The sequence below is a fragment of the Sciurus carolinensis genome, chromosome 3, assembly GCF_902686445.1.
Source record: "Sciurus carolinensis chromosome 3, mSciCar1.2, whole genome shotgun sequence".
Taxonomy (NCBI): domain Eukaryota; kingdom Metazoa; phylum Chordata; class Mammalia; order Rodentia; family Sciuridae; genus Sciurus; species Sciurus carolinensis.
Genome location: NC_062215.1, coordinates 147,573,621 through 147,594,616, shown reverse-complemented (window position 1 = coordinate 147,594,616; position 20,996 = coordinate 147,573,621). Strand labels below are relative to the sequence as shown.

General features: G+C 37.9%; 1 protein-coding gene across 1 annotated transcript in view; it reads right to left on the bottom strand.

The window, feature by feature from the left end:
* Positions 1 to 20,996, bottom strand: part of Spats2l (spermatogenesis associated serine rich 2 like) — a 159,553-nt gene that overhangs the window by 56,407 nt on the left and 82,150 nt on the right. The window contains 2 exon segments of the mRNA XM_047543734.1: positions 48 to 97; positions 3,377 to 3,485. Of these exon segments, the coding sequence (XP_047399690.1) occupies positions 48 to 97; positions 3,377 to 3,485 (159 nt within the window).

Below are 20,996 nucleotides of genomic sequence, written 5' to 3'. Positions count from 1 at the left end.
GGTTTTGAGTGACGATGTTACCAATTTACAATCAATATTAATCTTACCTTCTTTTTTCCTGTCATATTCCATTCTTTGAGAACTTGAATTGCACTGCCTAGATAAAGACAAAGAATCTTCAACAAAAATCCACACAATAAAACATCACACAAAATACATCTCTTTCTATCCTGGGAGCAATTTGGTGTGTCGGGGGGAGCTTTTTTGTTTGTTTTGATACATCCTTCCTTAATAAAAATGTGAGTTTTATTTCTTATTTCCCAGATTTTCATTTAATTCACTGCCCGATCTTAGTTTTATCAGAATTTCAAGGCCTACTCCATGAAGCTCATTTAATATCACTGTATTATCATAGGGAAGATGAAATATATCTTGAGAACTTTCTGATAGCTTCATTGCTATAGGTAGAATTAAAATTATTCTGTTCAATATATGAATAAAAACACCCAGAATCTTCTGAACCAAACACAGGCTTCTGAATATTATTAACCATGTGAACCATAGTTTTCTGGGTGGTTGTTGTTCTTTCTCTTTTCCTACTCATACTCATTACATTCAAAACCTGCAAGGGGATGAGAGAGAGAGATCATATCTTATCAGTTTCTCTCTATTCACAAGGCTTCCATCTTGAAACCAACATTCATGAAATGATGACTTGGGTCCCAGGTTCCCTCTATCCCATTCACACATGGGACTGTGCTGACTTGGAGGAAAAGCCTGAAGGATTAAGTCATAAAACATTTTGACAGAAATGTTTTATCACTGGTTAGCTGGGATAATCAGTGTTTCCATATAGTCTAACAAAGTTCATTGGTTTCAATAGTTGGGGGGTAATTTTGATAACAAGTTACTGATAGTGAGTACATCAGTTGTTTTCATATGAACAGGCACTTCTTAGAGAGGATAGCTCTTAAGGTACTTTTTCAACAATTGTAAGCATTCTCATATGATCTTATTAGACTAACAGCTCTCTACTGAGAGCGTGTTGGCTAAACAAAGATAAACTTCAGGCTGGTCTCTGAAAGAAGTTTCAAATGAGAAGGGTCCTGATGATTGAGTCTGCTGTCACTGGCAGAAGCGCAGAAGGCTGTCTTGCTAATGTTTAGACAGGCAAATCACTCCTATCCATTCAGTTTCCAGTTCAAGGCCCCTCTTAGACTTGTTTGAATTGCATGTACTTGAAATAATAAGACTGCTCCTAAAAGTAAGCTATAATTCAGACTTTTTATTAACTGGGTTTTTTGAATTTTTCCCAAAGAATTAATGTTTCACAGTATTTTCCTGTAGAGGAACTGTAGGAAGTTCTTTCGCAAGGCTTCTTGGGAAGTCACTAAAATCAGTAGGGTCATTTCTACTGACAGTTAAGCTGCTGTTTTCTACGTAAAATTAATTTAAAAAAGTGCTAACTCCTGTTCTGTTTTAATCAGAAGAAGGTAAGTAGTTTCTGCTTTTATAACTGCAATATTCAATTAGTCCTCCAATTTTCATATCTTGACATAAATTCTATTTGTGATTTGGACAATGAGCTTATAGAGTAATTCTAAAGAGGAAATATCCATATTTGCAGAGGATTTTGAAACTATTAGTATTAAATTTTAATTATACTGAAGCTGCTTGAATTTTTTAAGCCACTTGGAAATAGTGCTTTTGATATGACTTATAAATGACTCTTAACAGATACTTTTGACTCTCTGGTGTTTAAACAAGTGTTCCTATTGTTTCCCAACCAAAATGATATTAGGTTCCTCAGCAATCAATGAGTTTTATTAGTGAGATCTCAACAGAGACAAGGTGAACATTTCAAGGACAAGCAAGGTGCTCTATCTAATTACAAACAGATTTGAAGGCAGTCCTCAGTTCCTACACATCGGCACATCTCATCAGGTCACTATAATAAAAATTTTCATCATGGGGACCATGGGGGCCTCAATCCAAGCAGGGATTAGGAGGAAAAGCCTTTGCCTTTCCTAAAGTTGTTCTTCTGTACAAGTCATGTTGGCAAGTGAAACCTGAAAAGAGGACTTATCTCAGTCAGATGTGCATATTTCCAAAAATTTTTTGATACAAATGGTACTTATGCTGCAAAGCCAGATTAATATTATATTCACTATTATTTGTTTCCAATGACTAAGGATTCAACATCTGCTAGCTTACAGAGCAGGGAAAAATAGAAAAGTTATGCACAGACGATTTGCTTACAGGTCTATTTTGAATGATAATCATTTGCTAAGTCACTTAAGATCCTAAACCTTGACTGCTGATATCAGAATGTGAGCATGTTTGGTTCCAAGATCTTGCCCTGAAATGCAATTATACTTGCAAAAACTCTGGAAGGTTATACTCCTAGAAAATTGGTAAATCATACTGTCCTTGGCAAATAAAGTGTAGATGGGCTACAACTGAGAAATGTGCTGACAGGTCTTCCCTGACTCTATTTGTCAGATTGTGTTTGGCTAGTCCACACTTACAAAACTGAAACTAATACCAGGACAGAAGACATTTACTAACTAAGGATGGGATCTTTGTTCAAAACTGAAACTTGTTTACTTCGATTAGAAGAGGAGAATTTCCTCATAATTTACAGAAAATCTAAAGCTTTAAGGTATATACATATGGGATTAAACAAATTTCTGAGACTATATTCTATAATGTCACTGGCAATTGACTGCCTAAGAAAATAATAAAAAAAAATTTTAAGACAGCAAAAGTGTTTTAGAGGTAAAGAAGATGAACTGATGTTCTGAAAAAATTACAAAAAAAAAAAAATCAAAAAATATAAAACCCCAGGCCCCTTGCACTACATACATACTGAGCTCAAGGGCTCCAGTCATAAAGGTCAACAATGAAGTTCACTGTCCTCCATCCTTATGGAAGCCATCAACAAAGGACATTTTTGGTGTATGTGGGGAGATGATAGGGATTGAACCCAGGAGTGCTTTACCACTGAGCCATATTCTTGGTCCTTTTTATTTTTTATTTGGAGACAGGGTCTCACTAAGTTGCTTAAGGCCTCACTAGGTTGCTGCAGCTGGGCTCAAACTTTTAATTCTCTTGCTTTCTGAGTTGCTGAAAGTAAATGAAAGCATGGCAAGGACATGTTTAATAACAAAATTGGAATGACTGAGAGATGAAGAAATGCATAGCATCATAATCAGCATCCTTTAGAAACTACCAACAAACTTTCTTTTTTTAATGAAGGAAAAATAACTTCCAAATTCTGCTCTTCTTCAATAGGACTGTGTGTTTTTAAATTCTAGTATATTTTTATGAGAACTGAAATATCAGTCATTGATATTCAGTTCATTTAAGGAAGAAAATAGAATACATGGAATATTGAGTTCCACCATCTTTGGCTTCAGGGACCATGTGTACCTACCATCCACGAAGGCTTGCACAGCTTTATCCACATTAAAATCAAACTGTTGTAGCACCAGGACTATTTCGTTATTGCTTTTGTTGGGAACAACTGATCTAACTGCATAGATCTGTAAGAGAAAAGAAAAGAAAAAGAAAGGTAAACACTAAATATTTGTCATCTATGAATCTCCCTTTGCATAGAATGATAGCTATTAGAAAGGCCTGAGAAGGTAATGGCGCACGTGGCCTTTGCAGACCAGTGAGCATTCGTCCTGGTAACCACCTTGATATCCACGCTGCTGGTGTATGTACTGCTACAGAGAGCTCCATGTTAGGCCTGTAGGAGCAAGTGTGGAAAGCCAACTTTGGTTTTGCAATCTACCCTCTCCCAAGATCAAGATGCATATGAGATGTATTTTCAGTAAGGACATAGAATCTTTTTCTGTCTCAGGCTTCTTTTCCACTGGCTCAGGGGGTATCTTTAGAAAATGTATAGAAATAGCCTCATGCCTCAGCTTCTCTATCTGTGCAGTGGAAACAGTCATACCAGGGGTCACATAAGCATGTTGTGAAACTCTACTAATGTTTATAAAGATAGGAAAAAGTGGAGTGCTCTATTTATGAAATAGTAATATTAGATATAATATGGAAAATATTCTGACACTTCTGAAATCAAACTCTAAAAAAAGTAAATACATATAAAAGCTAAGGCTTTCAATCAGTGCAAGCTTGCATTCAATGTTTAATGACCTATAAACATTTATTAATCAAATTTAGCATAGAATCTTTCTTGATGCTTATTATAATTAATTGGCCTTTATCTCAAAGAGCTTGTGATTATTAAAGGATGCTTTATTTAGCAAAACCTTGTTTACCCACTTTCTATAAAAATGATTTCTGTACTGACAAATACTAGAATGCTGTATAGTGCAAAGGTAGATGGTTATTAAAGCATTGTACAATCTTTACATGTTTTCACTAGTGGTTAAATCATGACCCTTGAGTTTTAGAGTTAAATGCATTTTGCTGTAACAGGATTCATAGAATATGGATTATATGGGCATGGTATGTGTAATGTGATGCTATTGACCAGAGAACTTCATTGAACAGTGCAGCTTATTTCTTGATTATGTTAGAAAACAGGCAGCCTATTTCATATAGATCTATATGTAAGAATATTTGGGTTGTAATGAGAAAACAGCACAAGCTATGGATATATGACTTGTAGAGGTGCTGACATTATTATTGATTAGAAAGTTGGTTTTGAATCCTGACATTTATAAATGCTAAATATGAGTTTTACCAAGAACTCCAATACAAATATATGGGACTCTTCAAGGTTCTTTTGTTTTCTATTCCCACATTTTATGGCTCTCAGTTTTTCCAGCTTCCATGAAAAGAAATTAACTCCTTAAAATTTAAGTTTATTCTTACTTCTTCTCTGTACCTTCTTCACAAATCCAAATCTGGGGCTATTTCTTAAATACCTATTATGTGATGAGGCGCCAAACTTCTTGGAGCATACAGACTAGAGCGGGTATATACACTGATTGAATTATGACAAAAATTAACATATACTTATAAATTATACATGAGTGCTATAAAATCATTGACAGTGAGATGACTTTATAGATTGACTCTGGCATGGAGGATGAGTGAGAAGAGATGGGTGGGAGGGGAAGAGGAAGGAACAGGATGAATGATGGAGAGGCACAGTGAGAGGGTGTGCCTGGAGGTAAGGCAGAGGGTGAGGCTTGCAGAGCACAGGCGAGGCCAGATGTGGGCTGTGACCAGGTCAGACAGGGCCTGCAAGGCCATTCAAAGAACGTAGGCCTTGTGGGGATCCCTCTACTGTCCTTTGTCTTCATCATTGTGTTATAAGAGGTTTTTCTCTCCCACCTCCCTTTTAGAAAAACTTTTATGAGATGCCAAGATGGGGAGAAAGCAAAAACAAAAATCCTGTGTCTAGCCCAGGAAGGTTATTAACAGTCCAACAATAAATAATGTTGCCTTATAGCTACATATATATTGAAGTTATATATAAAAATGACATGTTACCCTGCTAATAAAGTTCTTTAAAATTCTCATATTTCAAGTCACTATGGTTTAGTTCCTATTATACAAAATGTCTTAATAATTACCATCATTATTACCACATCAAGCATGCCATTCTAAATGATACGATACTTAGCTATTACTTACATGAACTATATTATTGTTACATTAGACCAAAGTTTCTAATCTACCTACACATCTGTGTGAATAGTAAAGACCCAAAATTATGGATAAACTTAAAATAATTGCTCTCCCTGCTTCTTGTTTCTCCCCTGCAAAAGTAATACCTTTTATTATGTTAAGGCAAAACACAATATAAACCACTGTTTGTAGAGAGACACTACCTTTTTAGGTATTTATACTGTTCTTTCCTATTCTCCTTTAAAAGGAAAAAAAAAAAAAACCCTATGGTCAGATGTGTGCAGAATACATAATCTATCCTTGGCATTTTCTATATCCTACTCAGAAGGTATCTTTAGAAAATTGTCAAAAACTGAGTTCTGATATTAAATCTAACTATGAAATTGGATACAATTCCTAGAGGATGATTAAGACGGGTATTCTAAATTTTGCAGAAATGAAGGGGAAAAGGGACAAAGCCTATTCTTGGAGAGTCCATAGTAATGTTGAATTCTAGTGAATTTCTGGGCCCACCTCAATTTCTGCTTTGACCTCTAGACTTTGCTAATGTGAAGAGAGAACAGTATAGTTTCTTGCCCTTGTTATTTATATACTCATTACATTTATTTTCCTATAGAAATGTCTTTGAGGAAGATGGAAAAATCCCATGCAGTCATATGGGCTTATAAACATGCAAGAATGTCACTGTGTCATTATTCATGACCCAGCAAAATCACAAAGGTTTAAGCATTTAAATCTCAGAGACCTCATTATGAAGTAGCATTAAATACAAGTCATGGATGGTCAAAGCAGCGTTACTGTGAGTTGTGCTTAAAGGCTGCCTTTGCATTTGGAAAGGAAGCTTCTGGAAACAGAGCTCCTGGAGGAATGGATCAATCAATGCATGACTAATGGCAGTATGCATCAAATTCACGCCTGCAGTGGCTGCTGTGCAGAGGCTGTTTCTGGTGCCACCTCACACACAGCCTTTCCTTCACAGCCAGGTCCAAGCTGGTGTGGCGGCTGCTGCAGCTTCACACCTCAACTGGCTGTTGGAAGCCACTGCACTTGCATGCAGTCCTACAGTGCTCTCATGGCCCAAACAGAGAGGTCCATAGGTGCCCGCCAGGCAGCCAATTATGCTGCTGGGTGACAGTCAAGACCGCTAGTTAGTGGTTCATTTCCAAAATCATGCTTCTCTGTTTTGCTTCTACTAATTTAAATCTGGTTTGGCAAATTCAATTTGCTATTTAGAAACAGCAGGTTGTTTTGATATTACCTTCTGAGTATTTTCATCTCCATTCCCTCCTCTCTCTGGGACTTTCCTATTTGGCACTGTAGGCTCTGGCCCACTCTGCTTCTAGCCCACCCAGCTGGAACCTCGCCTGCATTAAGCAGCATGGCAGTGTGACTTTCATGGACCCTGTTTGATTTTAGCTTTCCGCATTAATCTACCTCGCTTATACCTGCGCTGGGTGGTGTAAGAGCTGATAACAGATTTCCTAGTTCACCCTAGGCATTATTATGTGTTATTATCTCTGATGACTTAGCAATTCTTGGCATACTGCTAAGTCACTTAAGTCTGAGTTTCCAAAGTGGCTCTGACCCCAGTTTTCGATCCACCTACACAGCTGTGCAATCAGCAAAGACCCAGCATTAGCAAATGAATATAAACTAACTGCTTCCTTTGCTTCCAGTCTCTTTTCCCTGCAAACTCATCCCAAAGTTGCCAGTCTTCCTAAAGCGAGTTGTCCCTTGCTGTTGATACATAGGGCATTGGTTCCAAGGCCTCCCATAAGTGCCAAGCCAAAATCCACAGATGCTCAAGTCCCTTATATAAAAAGGTATAGTATTTGCATATAACCTATGCACATCCCCCACATACTTAAATCATCTCTAGATTACTTATACAATGTTAATGCTATTTATTGTATTGCCTAAGAAATAAAGACAAGAAAAATAAAAAGTCTGTACACGTTTAGTACAGATGCAATTTTTTTCTGAACATTTTCCATCCATGGTTAATTGAATTCATGGATGCCAAACATATGGATACAGAAGGCCAACTGCATAATCATGACCATTTTACTCCCTCCTTAAGAATTTAAAAATAGTGTGAAATCTCTAAGCCCTGGCATTCAAGGCCATCAGTAGCTGGGCTCCCAGACCCCACCTCTGCTTGGGCTTTGCCTTTAACCTGAGATGTGTCTGCTTGTCTGAGTCTTGACTTCCAGTTGAAATGCCAAGTGCTCCATGAAGCTCTTCTCACTCTTCCCTGCCAGAAGCATTCCTGTCTTGACTTCCATAGACCTTTGTCAATGGGCGTCTTAGCACTTTCTCCCTCGTGTCTTAAGCATTCAAGTACACATTGTGTCTCTTCCCAGACAGTAAGCAATATGAGGGCAGAATCCTCATCTCAGTAATTTTTGTACAATCACCATGCCCATTCCAGAATGACTAGCATGGTTCATCCGGTAGGTATTAAATAAATACTTGCTGACTGAGAGAAGGTCAACATGTCCTATACCAGACTGCTACTGGTCAAAGGTAGCACTAAGGTGTTTGAATCATCCCATCACTCTTCCTTTACCATCCACCATAACAGGGGGTGGGTTTCAGTTGACTGTGACGTGACTTATGCATTGTATGGGTAGGAGAACATACTTATGTTCTTTACATTTCAATAACAGATATTGGAAGAATATTTCAATAATCCAATAATCTCTGAAATAAGAGACTTTTAAATTCTTACAATTTTACTTCTGTATAGTCGGGAACTTGTGGTACTTCAGTGAGTTTCAAAAATATGAAAAAAAAAAAAGGAGATGGGGGTATTGCTCAGTGAGAGTGTATGCTTAGCATGTATGAGGCTCTGAGTTTGATCCCCAGAATCACCAAATAATAACAAAAGCAAAAACAAAACAAAACAACAACCAAAAAACCCCCACTGTAATTGCCAAAGCTCAACTTAGGAGAAAGACATTGGTTGAACCCTAAGTATGACAGGATCTAAAAAAGAATCATAGATGGTTCTTCTCTAAGGAGGCACAGACTAGCAATGGAGCCAGAAACATCTATAATACAAGAATGTAATAACTGCTGTACTGTCTTTATGAACGAGATACTGTGGTACTACAGAGAAGGGAGAAATTAAGTTTGCCTGAGGAGGGGATCATACGTCCTAGAGGGACAAGCCAAATGTCGTGGAAGGAGCATTGGAAATAAACAGACCAATGTTCTAATCTTGGCTCTGCTACATGCTAGCTCAGTGACCTTGGGTGAACTATTTAGGTCTTTGAAACTTCATTTTATAGCTGTAAAATGAAGATGTTACCTGACAGACTCTGTAAAAATAGGAAAAATTGATCTATGTAAAGTGTTTGATACAGAAATAGAGTATATTAGTTGCTCAATAAACTTTAAACAGAAAAAAGAAAAACAGAAAAAACATTTACATGGGGCCATAAAGAAGAAGGTGTGGATCTAGCTGTGGCTTTGAAATGGCAAGAACATGTAGCTAGAGTACATCAGGACTTATCTGGGGAAGACTGCCTTGTATACCTCCTTCTCAGAGAACCTCCTTCTTCCACAGTCTCACTGAGGAAGCAGTGGGCCCCAGAGTTTCCCCTAATCTCCACCCAAGCTACTGGTACCATAAGTCCATCTTTAGCATGGTTAGCATGTACTTTCATCTCCTTCTTATTCTTTCATTTAACTATTTATTAAATGTTAGGGTACTGCACTAGTGACCAGATACAGCAATAGCAAAAGATACATGATCACTGTCAAATCCAGAGAAGGAAATAGATGTGAACACGTAAACTAAAGCCTGACAAATCCACTGTAAGTTTAAAATATTATGAGTTGAAAACTGATTTAATACCTGTAACCCACTGTGTTACATGTATTGCATTCACATTAGTCTACAGTTGGGCAAATCATGTAATACAAAGCTTATTGAATAAGTGCTAAATAGCTTCATTTATTGAGCACTGTACTGAAAGTGAGAAACAGAATGGTAATGTGGATATTGCTTCTGTGTCACTGTAACGTCAAAAATTGTCAGTCAAACCATGGTAAGTTGGGGACCATCTGGTAATTGCACCTCATGCTAAGTGAGTGCTATAAAAGCAGCAATCAGAGCACACTGACAATGAACCACAATGGTCAGGAAGTGGCCTCACTTGAAAAGGTAAAGGAAATGACATCACCGTGGTGGAGATGTCTCACTTGCTGTTTCCTTAATGTTTTTTTTTTTTTTTTTTTTAACTTGTACCAGTTTGAGATGGTTTCATTTTCTACAGCAAGTAGTGAGTGCCTGAAGGCAATATTAGCAGATAAGGCTGGAAATAAAAATACACAGGCAAATAATTACTCCAGTGGGCAAAAGGGAGAGATGGAACATTTTAAGATAAATACAGTAGGAATGTAAATGAGAGATTGGGAAAAAAGAAGCCCATGAGTCTTGCTCAGACACCTTTTCTGGCACTCATTTTGCCATCATTATTTACTTATGTGGCTATTTGTTCCGCCAGGATGTGAGCTTCTGTATGACAGGGAACAAATCTTTCTATCCAAGGTCTCAAACAATGGGATATTCAGTAGATGGATTATAAATGTTTGTCGAATGAATCAATGAATGAACGAAATACAGGAAATCTAGTAAAATGATCATTGAACTATTCTAGGATTTTAGTCCTATTTTTTTAGTGTATCTCTAAAATTCAGCATAGAACATTGTGCACTATTACAAAGCTTAATGGATTCAAACCTAAAATGTATGATGTGTCTCCTAGGTGCCAGGCACAGCATATGACTATTTCCAACCCTTGAGGAGTTTGCAATCTCAGAGGTGAGCTTAATCCTAAACCCTACAATAAAGACAGCAAACAGCAGCAACTCCATTTTCATACCAACAAGAACCAGAGTTATTTATGGGTTTGCCATTCCTGCAACTTTGAAGGAAATTTTATAATCAGCTTTGGTCACATTTCTCAAATGCTAAGCCATTCAGAGATGCCTTAAAAATAGTTCATCTGTTGTACTTTTTGCTTCACTTTCTGGGACACTAATATTATCTATACTAAGGAGGAAATAAGGCAGTTCTCCTATGAATCTTTTTGGGGAAGAAAATACTCTTTGCAGACCAGTACTTTTACATCACGGATAGTTCCATAATTTTGTTGCCTTTTCTAACATCTATTTCCTGTCAGCAAAAATTACGCAGGGGGTATTATCATGTAATACTTGGCTGAATTTGGGGGAATTAACATCAAGGGCACAAATAAAAATTAACTTTTTGGAGGAGACAGGCAATAAAGATTAGAAGGAATGATGAAAACTTGAAGATGGAAAAAAATCAGTTTGCAAGAATCATAGGAAGTTTGAAGTGAAGAGAATCTTAGCTGTCGTCTACTTGTGGCTTCTCAAACTTTAAAATACATCCCTATCACCTGGGGATCTGATTAGAATGCAGATTCTGATTCAGAGACTTGGGGTGAGATTATTAAGACTCTGCATTTCTAATAAACTCCCAGGTGAGGTAGATGCTGCTCGTTCAGGGCTGTGGCAGCAGAATAATGGCTCCCCAAGGACCTCCATGTCCTGATCCCCCAGAACCTGTGGATACATCCAGTTATGTGGCAAACTAAGCTTGCAGATGGAATCAAGGTTGTTAGTCATCTGACCTAGAGATAGGGAGACTGTCCTTGATAATCTCAGGGGCCAACAAGGACCCCATAAGCGGAAGAAGGCTGAATATAGTCAGTGATACAATTTGAGAAAGACTGGCCCAACTACTGTGGGGTTGAAGGAAGAAGGGGCAATGAGCTAAGGAATGCAGGAAGCTTCCAAAACAGAAAGGGCAAGACAGCAAATTTCCCCCCCAAACCCCCAGGAAGAATGCAGTTCTGCTGACACCTGCATGAATTCCAGTGAGACCCAATCAGACTTCTGACCTCCAGAATTCTAAGATGATCAATATGTTTTAAGTCACGGCCCTTGACAAATTGCTACAGTGGCAACAGGCAGCTGGTACAATGGACCACTCTTTGAGAAACAAATCTTTCTTCCTCCTAATACAGATAAGTTGTTCCCAAATTCACAAATTACCCTCTTTTTAAGTATTTTATTCTTCTGTGCTGTTTGTGAGTGTATATATGTGGTGCTGGGGATTGGGCGAACCACAGCCTCATGTGTGCTGGGCAAATAAATGATCTGCCACTGAGCTACACCTCCAGCCCCCCAATTATTCTCTTTAATACACACACACACACACACACACACACACACACACACACACACCTTCCAGTTGGCAGCCTTCCCCACCAAAGGTTTTGGGAGAATTCTAGCTATTCACTTATTCAAGTCAGATTTTGTGAGGAAAAGCGAGGTGAATCTGACACAATCTTTGCCCCAAGGAGCTAACTAAACAGTAAGGAAAGTAAGGCAAAGGCACACACACACAAAAAAAGAACTGGAGTCATTCTGATAATAAAAACCTCTCTGAATCTCACCTACTCTCTGTTCTTTCTTTCAGGTTCCTTTTGTTTTTCACCTGGACTCTGGGATAAAAACCTCCTCAGTGGGTCCTCTGGCTTAGTTTCCCCTCTCTCCAATTCATCTTAAAACACTCCCTGCACAAGGTATCTCCCCAAAGTGCTGGAACACGTTCACCGATGGAAGGAAGGAACCAGCAGTGGGAAAGCAATTGAAGAGAGGAGAGAGGGGAGATAAATTATGGAACCAAGTCCCACAGGAAATGAGAGAAAATGGCATCAATGTTCATGTGGAAAAGCAAACTTTGGAAGGGAGGGGAGATTCTTTTCTCTCTTTCTCAGAATTCTGAGAAAGGAAGAAAGGGGAGAAAGGGAAAGTGAAGAAACAATAAAAATCTGAGACTGTAGAGAGGAAAATCTCTGGAAGTCATTCCTCTGAGTGAGAGCATTAGAGTGCTTTGGGGCTTAAAAAGTGGAGAAAGGTTTAGAGCATCCCCCATGGGAATGAGATCGGAAATGGCCTTGGTGAATGAAAGAGGGCTGAGTAGGCCTGAAGGTCCACTAGTGCTGGACAGCACAAATCTGTCATAGAGCCAGTTGGCATGGTTTTCCCCAGCAAGTTCTTAATGAGCCAGAAGCAGGAGCAGAGGGAAAGAACAGCCCAAGGTTACAAACTGCAAGGAGCACAGTGGTAGGTCTTAGGATTCAAGGATTTGGGGGTTGGCTACCCTCTGGGGAACTGATGAAGGCACCTGGGGTCTACGAGGGGAATGATGGATTGGGAGACAAGAGAGAGGAGAAGGGATGAGAGATCCAGTTGAGAAAAAAAGAATGAGAGGTCAATGATAAGGACATGGCCAGAAAGGGGATGTTAGGTATTGCCAGTCTTGGCCTTCTGGTGTACAAGAACTAAGAAGTGCTCCCCAGAATTCCATCTTTCTGGGGTAAACATATGCTTTTCAGTAGTTTTTCATAAGCTGGATTCCCAAACTTCGACCATCTGGCAGAGCTCTCCTGAATGTTTACTGTTAAAATGTGGTTCCATAAATGAAACACATTGTTCCAGAAGAGGTTGGGTTAGATTAGGACTGAGGGACAAGTGTCTGCATGGTGGTGTCCTACTTATCTATGAAAATGTCTAAAATGACATTAGCACTTTTGGGAGCCACATCAATTACTGGCTCAAAGGGAACTTACTTGCATTAATTCTCCCCAGACTGTTTCTGTGACAAGTGTCCCTGGTCCTATACTTATGCAATGACTAGACTATAAGGCTAGGATTTTGACACCATTTTTAAAAATTTCAATATATAAGTTCTGACTCATTACTCTAGCCTGCTGTTATCTTTTGGAACCTCACATTTTGCTCCCATAAACAGGCAGTGAACTAGTCAGGCTTTCCAATTTTGTATCATTTAAAAAATTAGTTGACATCTTCTGTACCTTAGAAGATTTGTTGGTCTGAATTTCACATAGGCCAGAGCCAAATTGCTGATGTGAATTTTTACAGGCCACAGCTGAGTACAGAGGCCAGAGTATTTACCACACTCCCAGAGTTGATATTGATTTTTTAATTCACATTCATTTACTTATTCATTCATTCAATCAGTCACAATGTACAGACTCCAAAGCTGGACCATAAGCCGTGACACATACATACCCTGACCTGCGCTGGAATTTATAGTTTAGGAAGACAGATGTTTGACGAATGTGATAACGAATGTGATAACGAAGGTGCTCTGTTGTCTGTGAGGGGAAACTGATTTTAACCTAGAAAGTCAGGGAAGCCCTAAGGATTGAAATTAGTTTAAACAGAATGTAGGGTGAGAAGCATTAAGTCAGGGGAAGGAAAAGGGAGAAGACATGGAGTATTTCAGGAGGAGTGTACACCCACATTTCTGTCAATCTGTATTTGGTCAAGACATTGAAAGAAGGAACAGACATGTGTGAGATCAGGTGTTAAAATAGAGGGGACTGTAGAAGAAGCTGGAGACAAGGAATGGGGTGAAGGGTGCGCAAGGTCCTTTAAGACATAGGACAATTTTGAGCCTTATACTAAGAGCAAGTCCTTGAATGGTTTTACTTAGGAGAAGAGGATGAATATTGACTATTTAAGAAGGTCATTCTGGCCTCTTTATAGATGAGTGGGAAGAGAACAAAAGAATGCTGGTTAGAATTCTAATGTAGTATCCAGGGCAGAGAAAATGGACCAAGATGGGACAGTGTAGAGAAGGACTCACACAGTATTTGGAAGGAAGCAATTGATTTGTGTTTAATTAAGTGTAAAGAATAAGGAAGATAAAAGCAATGTAGATGGATGACTCCAGATTTGGGGCTTGAGTACCTATGTGAGCAGTGGGGTAATTTTCTGAGAAAGAAGTTGTGGTGGAGATGGGGCACTATGCTTCAGGGGCAAACTAGTTTTACTTTTTGAGGGACTTACGAGTCATCCATGTCCAGATATAGAAGGCAGTTGAATCTATGATTTTGGAAAACAGAGGAAGAACTGAGATACTGATAAAGATTCAGGCATTGTTGGCATCAAACGGTGGGTCTCAATCCAGGCTGCAAACTGCGATCACCTGGTGACTTAAAAAATTTTACATATACCTGGGTTCCCTAGACAATCACAAAGTTAGCATTCATTTTTTTAAAAAACGTTTTTATCATGGATTTAACGTCCAATCAGAATGGAGAACCATGAGTGAATAATATAATGGAAGTCACAGATTGTTAAGGAAGAGTGGGCAAGGAAAAGAAAAGCAGGTGTTATAGGACAAACCTCTTTTTAGGTTTTAACTGCTCCTCTCCCAGCTCATTTACCTGAGTGTACTGTTACGCTCCCATTATTTATGCAATATCATGATTTTAAAAATATAGGTTATAGTTCAGAACAGTATTCCTTTCTTTAAATCAAAACTGTTGGAGAGGTATTTATCCCCTCTCCCTCCAGTTACCTCCTGCTGCATACCCCACACCCTGTGGCTTAGTCTGTGACTTTTCACTGCTTCAGTGAGTCAGGAATTCGAGAGGAGTTCTGTTGAGTGAGTCACCTTGGGGGTCTCTCATGCAGGCAGATGGTGGGGGAGAGATGCTAGTGCACAAGGGCTGACTGGGCATCTCTTTCTTCCTGTAGTCACAAGGCTGTTCCACATGGTTTTTCCTGTTGGGCTAGTCTGTCCTTCGTCATAGTTTGGTGGCTTTAGAATAGTCAGGTTGCTTACATGGCACCCAAGCATTCCAAGAAGTATCCAATTCATAAGGAAGAGCAGAATCACCTAGATTTGAAGTCCTCCTACTATACTATTCAGCCAGCTCCATTAGCCCACCCCGTTATAGGGGGAGGGTCAGAGACTCCATCTCTTAATGGGGAAGATACTGTTGTATTTGTCTTTGGAGAATACCATCTGCTTCAAAGGGTTAAAGATAATGAAAGCAACAACCCAGAGTTCTTTCAATCTGTTTTGTGTCTATACTTGGGCAAGACACTGAACATTTCAAAGAAAGCAAATTAATTTAACAGTTTTTAAAACACAAAATGGAAATCAATAGTTTACGTTAGATATAACTTCTTTAACTCCTAGAAATAAGTCTGATAATTTGTAGAGTAAGATATATTCATATGGACTTTAATCCTATCTAAAGAATTAGTATAATTAAATAAAATAAACAAAGTATCTTAAGTCTTTTAATTAAGTCCATGATCAATTTTTTCACATCAGAATTTTGATCTTCAGTCTGACACTTGAAATTATATGAAATGGTTGCTATTGGTAACAGTCCCTTTAATTTACACTGAGACAAGCAATGCTTTAATACACATTTCATTTCACCCATCTAGCTAGCATTATTTTGTGCAGACCTGCAGGTTTTCTATAATTGTGCTTGATTCTTTCTATTTCCCCAGAATTACCAGTTAGACTTGCATATAATTTTAGGGCCAGGTGAGTCTCTGAGTCCATCAGAAGTCTGTTTTCAGCTGTTCATACCTACATAGTTTTAAGATTTAGGTAAATATTCTGTGTGACCACTATCTCTGATGAATTTCATGTTTAGACTTGTTACTAAAGACAAAAAAAAGCAAGATATTTTGCTTTTGACATTTTAATGACAGTAGATATTTATCTTCTGCTTCTAACAGAATATTCAGTAAAATCTTTGCTCATTTTATTTAGGATTTAAATTACCCACTGGGGAAGGGGATGGTAATTATTGACATCCATTCTTTGTGTGTGTGTGTGTGTGTGTGTGTGTGTGTGTGTGTGTTTCCCCTGCTCATTCACAGACTTTCCAGATAAAGAGTACTATAAAGATCTAAGTCACTATTACCTTTTAATCAATACTAGAATAAAAAAGTTAATTACCCTTTAGTCAATACTAGAACCAGGAAGTTAATTTAATCAACACATCATGTTAACTTCGGATATTTCTTCACTATGGTGTGGAGGAAGCAGACCACTTAAACACCCTTGAACACCATAGAAACCAGAGATATACTTCTTCTTTAAGAGGTGCTTATTCACTTTCTTTTCTTTCTTTTTTTTTTGGTACATATTTTCCTTATTGGTGCACTATAGCTGTACATAATGGTAAGATTTGTTGTTACATATTCAAATATGCATATAATATAACAATATAATTTGGCCAATATCATTCCCCAGTATTCCACCTTTTCCTCTCCTCCCACCCCTGATCCCTTTCCTCTACTCTACTGATCTCCCTTTGATTTTCATGAAATCACTACCACCTTTCTTTTCCTTTTTCCTCCCCAGCTTTCACATGTGAGAGAAAATGTAAGACCCTTGCTCTTCTAAGTTTGGCTTATTTAGCATAACATAATGGTCTCAAGTTCCTCCATCTTCCTGCAAATGACATAATTTCATTTTTCTTTGTGGCTGAATAAAACTCCATTGTGTATATATATCCATTTTCTTCATTCATTCAACCATTGATGAACACCTATGCTGGCTTCCGTAGTTTGGCTATTATGAATTGTGTAATTATAAACATGGGTATGCATGTGTCACTTTAGCATGATAACTTTACTTCTTTAGGATAAACACCAAGGAGTAGTATAGTTGAGTCATATGGTGGTTCCATGCCTAGTCTCTAGAGCAATCTCCATATTGCTTTCCATAGTGGTTGTACTAGTTTATAGTCCCACCAACAGTGTAAAAGTATTCCTTTTTCTTCATATCCTCTCCTACATTTTTTATTATTTGTATTTTTGATAGCTGCTATTCTAAGTGAGATGATATTTTAGGGTAATTCTGATCTGCTTTTCTCTAATTGCTAATGATGTTGATATTTATTCACTTTCATATCATTTTTATTGAATGAATTTGACCAATTATAAATATAAATCAAAGTAATCATCTGACTGACCAGATCTAGTTTTCTCAATGATTTTTTGTGTTGTTCACTTTTCCTCTAAGGAAAGTAAAAAGAATCAAAATTAGTTTGTACATTCAACTTTAGTCTAATAACTAAAATGACAGTTTAAGCCATAAGTAAAAAAAAAATAGTAATGATTGTCCATCAGTGGATGAATGAATAAAGGAAATGTGATATGCACATAGAGAGAAATATTATTCAATCTTAAGAAAGAAATCTTTTAATATACAACAACATGGCAACATGGGTGAACCTTAAGGACATTATGGTAAGAAAAATAAGCCAGTCACAGGACACACACTGCAGGATTCCTATAAAAGTTTCTTAAATAATCAAACTCATAAAAGCAGAGAATAAAATGGTGGCTTCCAAGGCTTGGAAATTGGGGGGAAATGCATATGAGATTCATTCATACAAGGTGAATAAGTTCCAGAAGCATTGTACCTGTTCTTACCACAATTTTTAAAAAATTAAGTTATGTTGATCCTCAATCACCATTTTAGCACATATTTATCAATAATTATCTTCCAAGATTAAGGAGCAAAGTCCTAAAGGGTCCCAAAAACAGGCATCAGGAATACTGTACAGGTGAACCATAAATGAACCCAAGAGATAGTGTAATAAATTCTTTCATTTTGTAAGAAACTGACATGCAGAGTCGTTATGTACCATACTCAAACCAAGGCAGCTACTTTATTTCAAGACTAAGGCTAATGCTGAGGGTCTCTTGTCTGTGGCACAGGGCCCTGTTCTGGTCTATCACAGTGCTTGTGAGTGGGAAAGACTTTGGATTCACCTAATCTTACAGTTGGAGAGGATTCTGGAGGCCACATGAATTCCTCAGTTGGCAGATAAAGACAAGTCAGTTATGTATCAAAGGACATAGTTTTTCAGTAGAATTAACATGTTTCTTTGTCATTTTAAATGTGGTTAGTAACAAGTGCACTTTTAGGTCTGGGAATGTAGCTCAGTGATAGAGATGCTTGCCTAGTATGCACAAGGCTCTGAGTTTATTCCAAGAACTGGGGGAAAAAAAAAGTGCAGGCCTATAATTCCAGCTACTCAAGAGATGAGGCAGGAGGATCACAAGTTTGAAACCAGGCTGGTCAACTCTATGAGACCCTATCTCAAAATAACAAAATTTAAAGAGGGCTGGGGATGTAGCTTAGTCTTAGAGAGCCCCAGGGTTCAATCCAGTATTGTAATAATGAAGACAACAACAAGAAAAAGAATAAGAAAGAAAGAAGAAAGGAAACAGTATCCTTTTAATGTAAAACAAGATAAGATTACTAAATCATTGTTTACCCTAGAAGTTGAGAAGATGCCCTACACTAGTCTAAAATTCTAGAGACTGCATTTTAATTTACTAATTAATTTAGAACACTGCATCTCAACCTTTTTATTCACTCAATGATTTTATTCACTGAACATCAAATTCTCATGCTTTTCTCATATGATCAAATTCCAAAATACGTATTTCAATATCCTTTTTCAACATAGAATTTTGTGGGACTCTTGAGTATTATGGAGGCTATGGAAATATGCAGGAAATAGCTGATTGACAGCCCAGCTGTACCCCTATGGGCAGTACATCTGCACCCTAGCCATACTCTTCCCAGGATGCCCCTGTCAATTACTGAGGTGGTGTGTACTAGTGGATGCTGATTTCTGAAGGATGTGGGAATCCTCCAGTGGTCAACATGCCCTGAACACACCCCATTAACCTGCCAAAACTTTCTTAGCACTGTATTGCAAGTTTGAGATTCTTTCCACTCGATTTCCCTTTCTTCTCCCCCTCCTTTCAAAGATGTCAGACGTGCATGGAAGTCTGAGTGCACTCCATAACTGTTCCTGCCTGCTGTCTCTTCTTTATCTCTGATAAGCACTACCCTCTTCCTGTCCCAATACATCTCTTCTAATCGCTTCTCATCCTGGCATCTGTTTCTTGGAAGACTCAAATGAACATAATTATGCTTTCTTTTTTTCCTTTTTCTAATTATAGCTGACATTCTAATACTTGTCCCAACCCAGGGAGCATATACCACCTCCTTCTTCCGCTCTATGAGTTGAGAATTACTATTGTAGACTCTTGACTAAATCATTAAACTAAACGTTGATTAATTAGCAAATGTTTTGGGGACATAAGGTTTATGATATTACTACTGTGGGAGCTATTAAGTATGTACATAAATTAAAATTCCCTATCTGCTTATAAGGAGTTTACAATCAAATTGTGGAGAAAATGGCTTATAGAGAAAAAAAGCAGCTTTAATACTAATACAAGCAGTTTACTTTTAAGTGCTGAATCTATCCATCTGTCTATCTATGTAATCTATCTGAATAGATTTTCAGAGTGCAAGGTCAGAAGAGAAGAAACTATTGTTGCAGCCCTGTCATTTTTTATCTGTAAAAACTGGATAATTTAATATGAAGGATCATTGTGAGAAATAACTACAATGTTGGTAAAGTACCTATAAATTCCAAGGGATTGCCAACAGAGGTTACTTTTTCCTGCTGCCAAAGAATTTCATTTTTGACATGCTCTTGTGTTGTTTAGCATTAACCATCTATCTTCTAATACCTCTCAGCCACAGTGCAAAAAGGGGCTGCAATGAAAGGCTGGAAGGAGACGTGGGCAAGAGAAGCAGAAGAGAAACACTGTGCATTCCAATCATGCAGCTTGGAAAAAGCAATGTGATGCTAATCCTGCAATAGTAAATTTCTTCTTATCCACTGAAACTGATGCTGACATTTCCATTTATTCATTCAGTTCCTTTAGACTCCTTGTCAAATCTCTTCTAGTTGCCAAGCAACAATAACAGCAGTTCTGTATATAAGCATTAGGCAATAACTATTGTCAATGTTTCTCCTTTCTTTGAAAGGGAAATTTAATGACCCTTTCCTATGAGAAAATGATGACAAGAATCGATTCATGGTGAAATCTGAAAGCTGTGCGGCTGAAGTTTTGCTGTTTGAATCCAGGGGTTGGGCTCAATTAACTTAAACACTCCTGCAAAATTATGAAATTAAGATTTGCCCAAAAGCTTGCATGGTTAGTTCTTTCAAAACAACTGCATATCATTAAAATTCATCTCCAACCCCATGCTATGAATTCTCCATTAAATGGAATTAACATTTTTAGGTGTATGATGAGAGTTTCTTCTATATGCTCATCTCATTAAAATCTCTTTAATAAAATGTTTGATTTTTTCTGACTATATTATGTCCCATGAAAAGATCTGAACTACATCTTGGAACTTGGTAAAACATAGATCAAGACCGTTATAGGAAAAAAAAATGGCATATATTTATCATAAAATAATAAAACATCTGTCCACCTATTGTGGATTCCAGGACACAAAGGCATGAACACCCTCTATTTCAGTCATCTGCAGAAATGCTGACGATGACACCTCTCCGCACCCAGTGTGGACAAGAGACTCTTTCTCTTCTCTACTCCTTCCCCTTCATTTTAATGACACTATACAATTATTGTTTACAATCCAATTTACCTCTATAACTTTAACAGCTCTAAAAGCTATTCACAGTAAGTGGCACAGCTCAGCAATGATA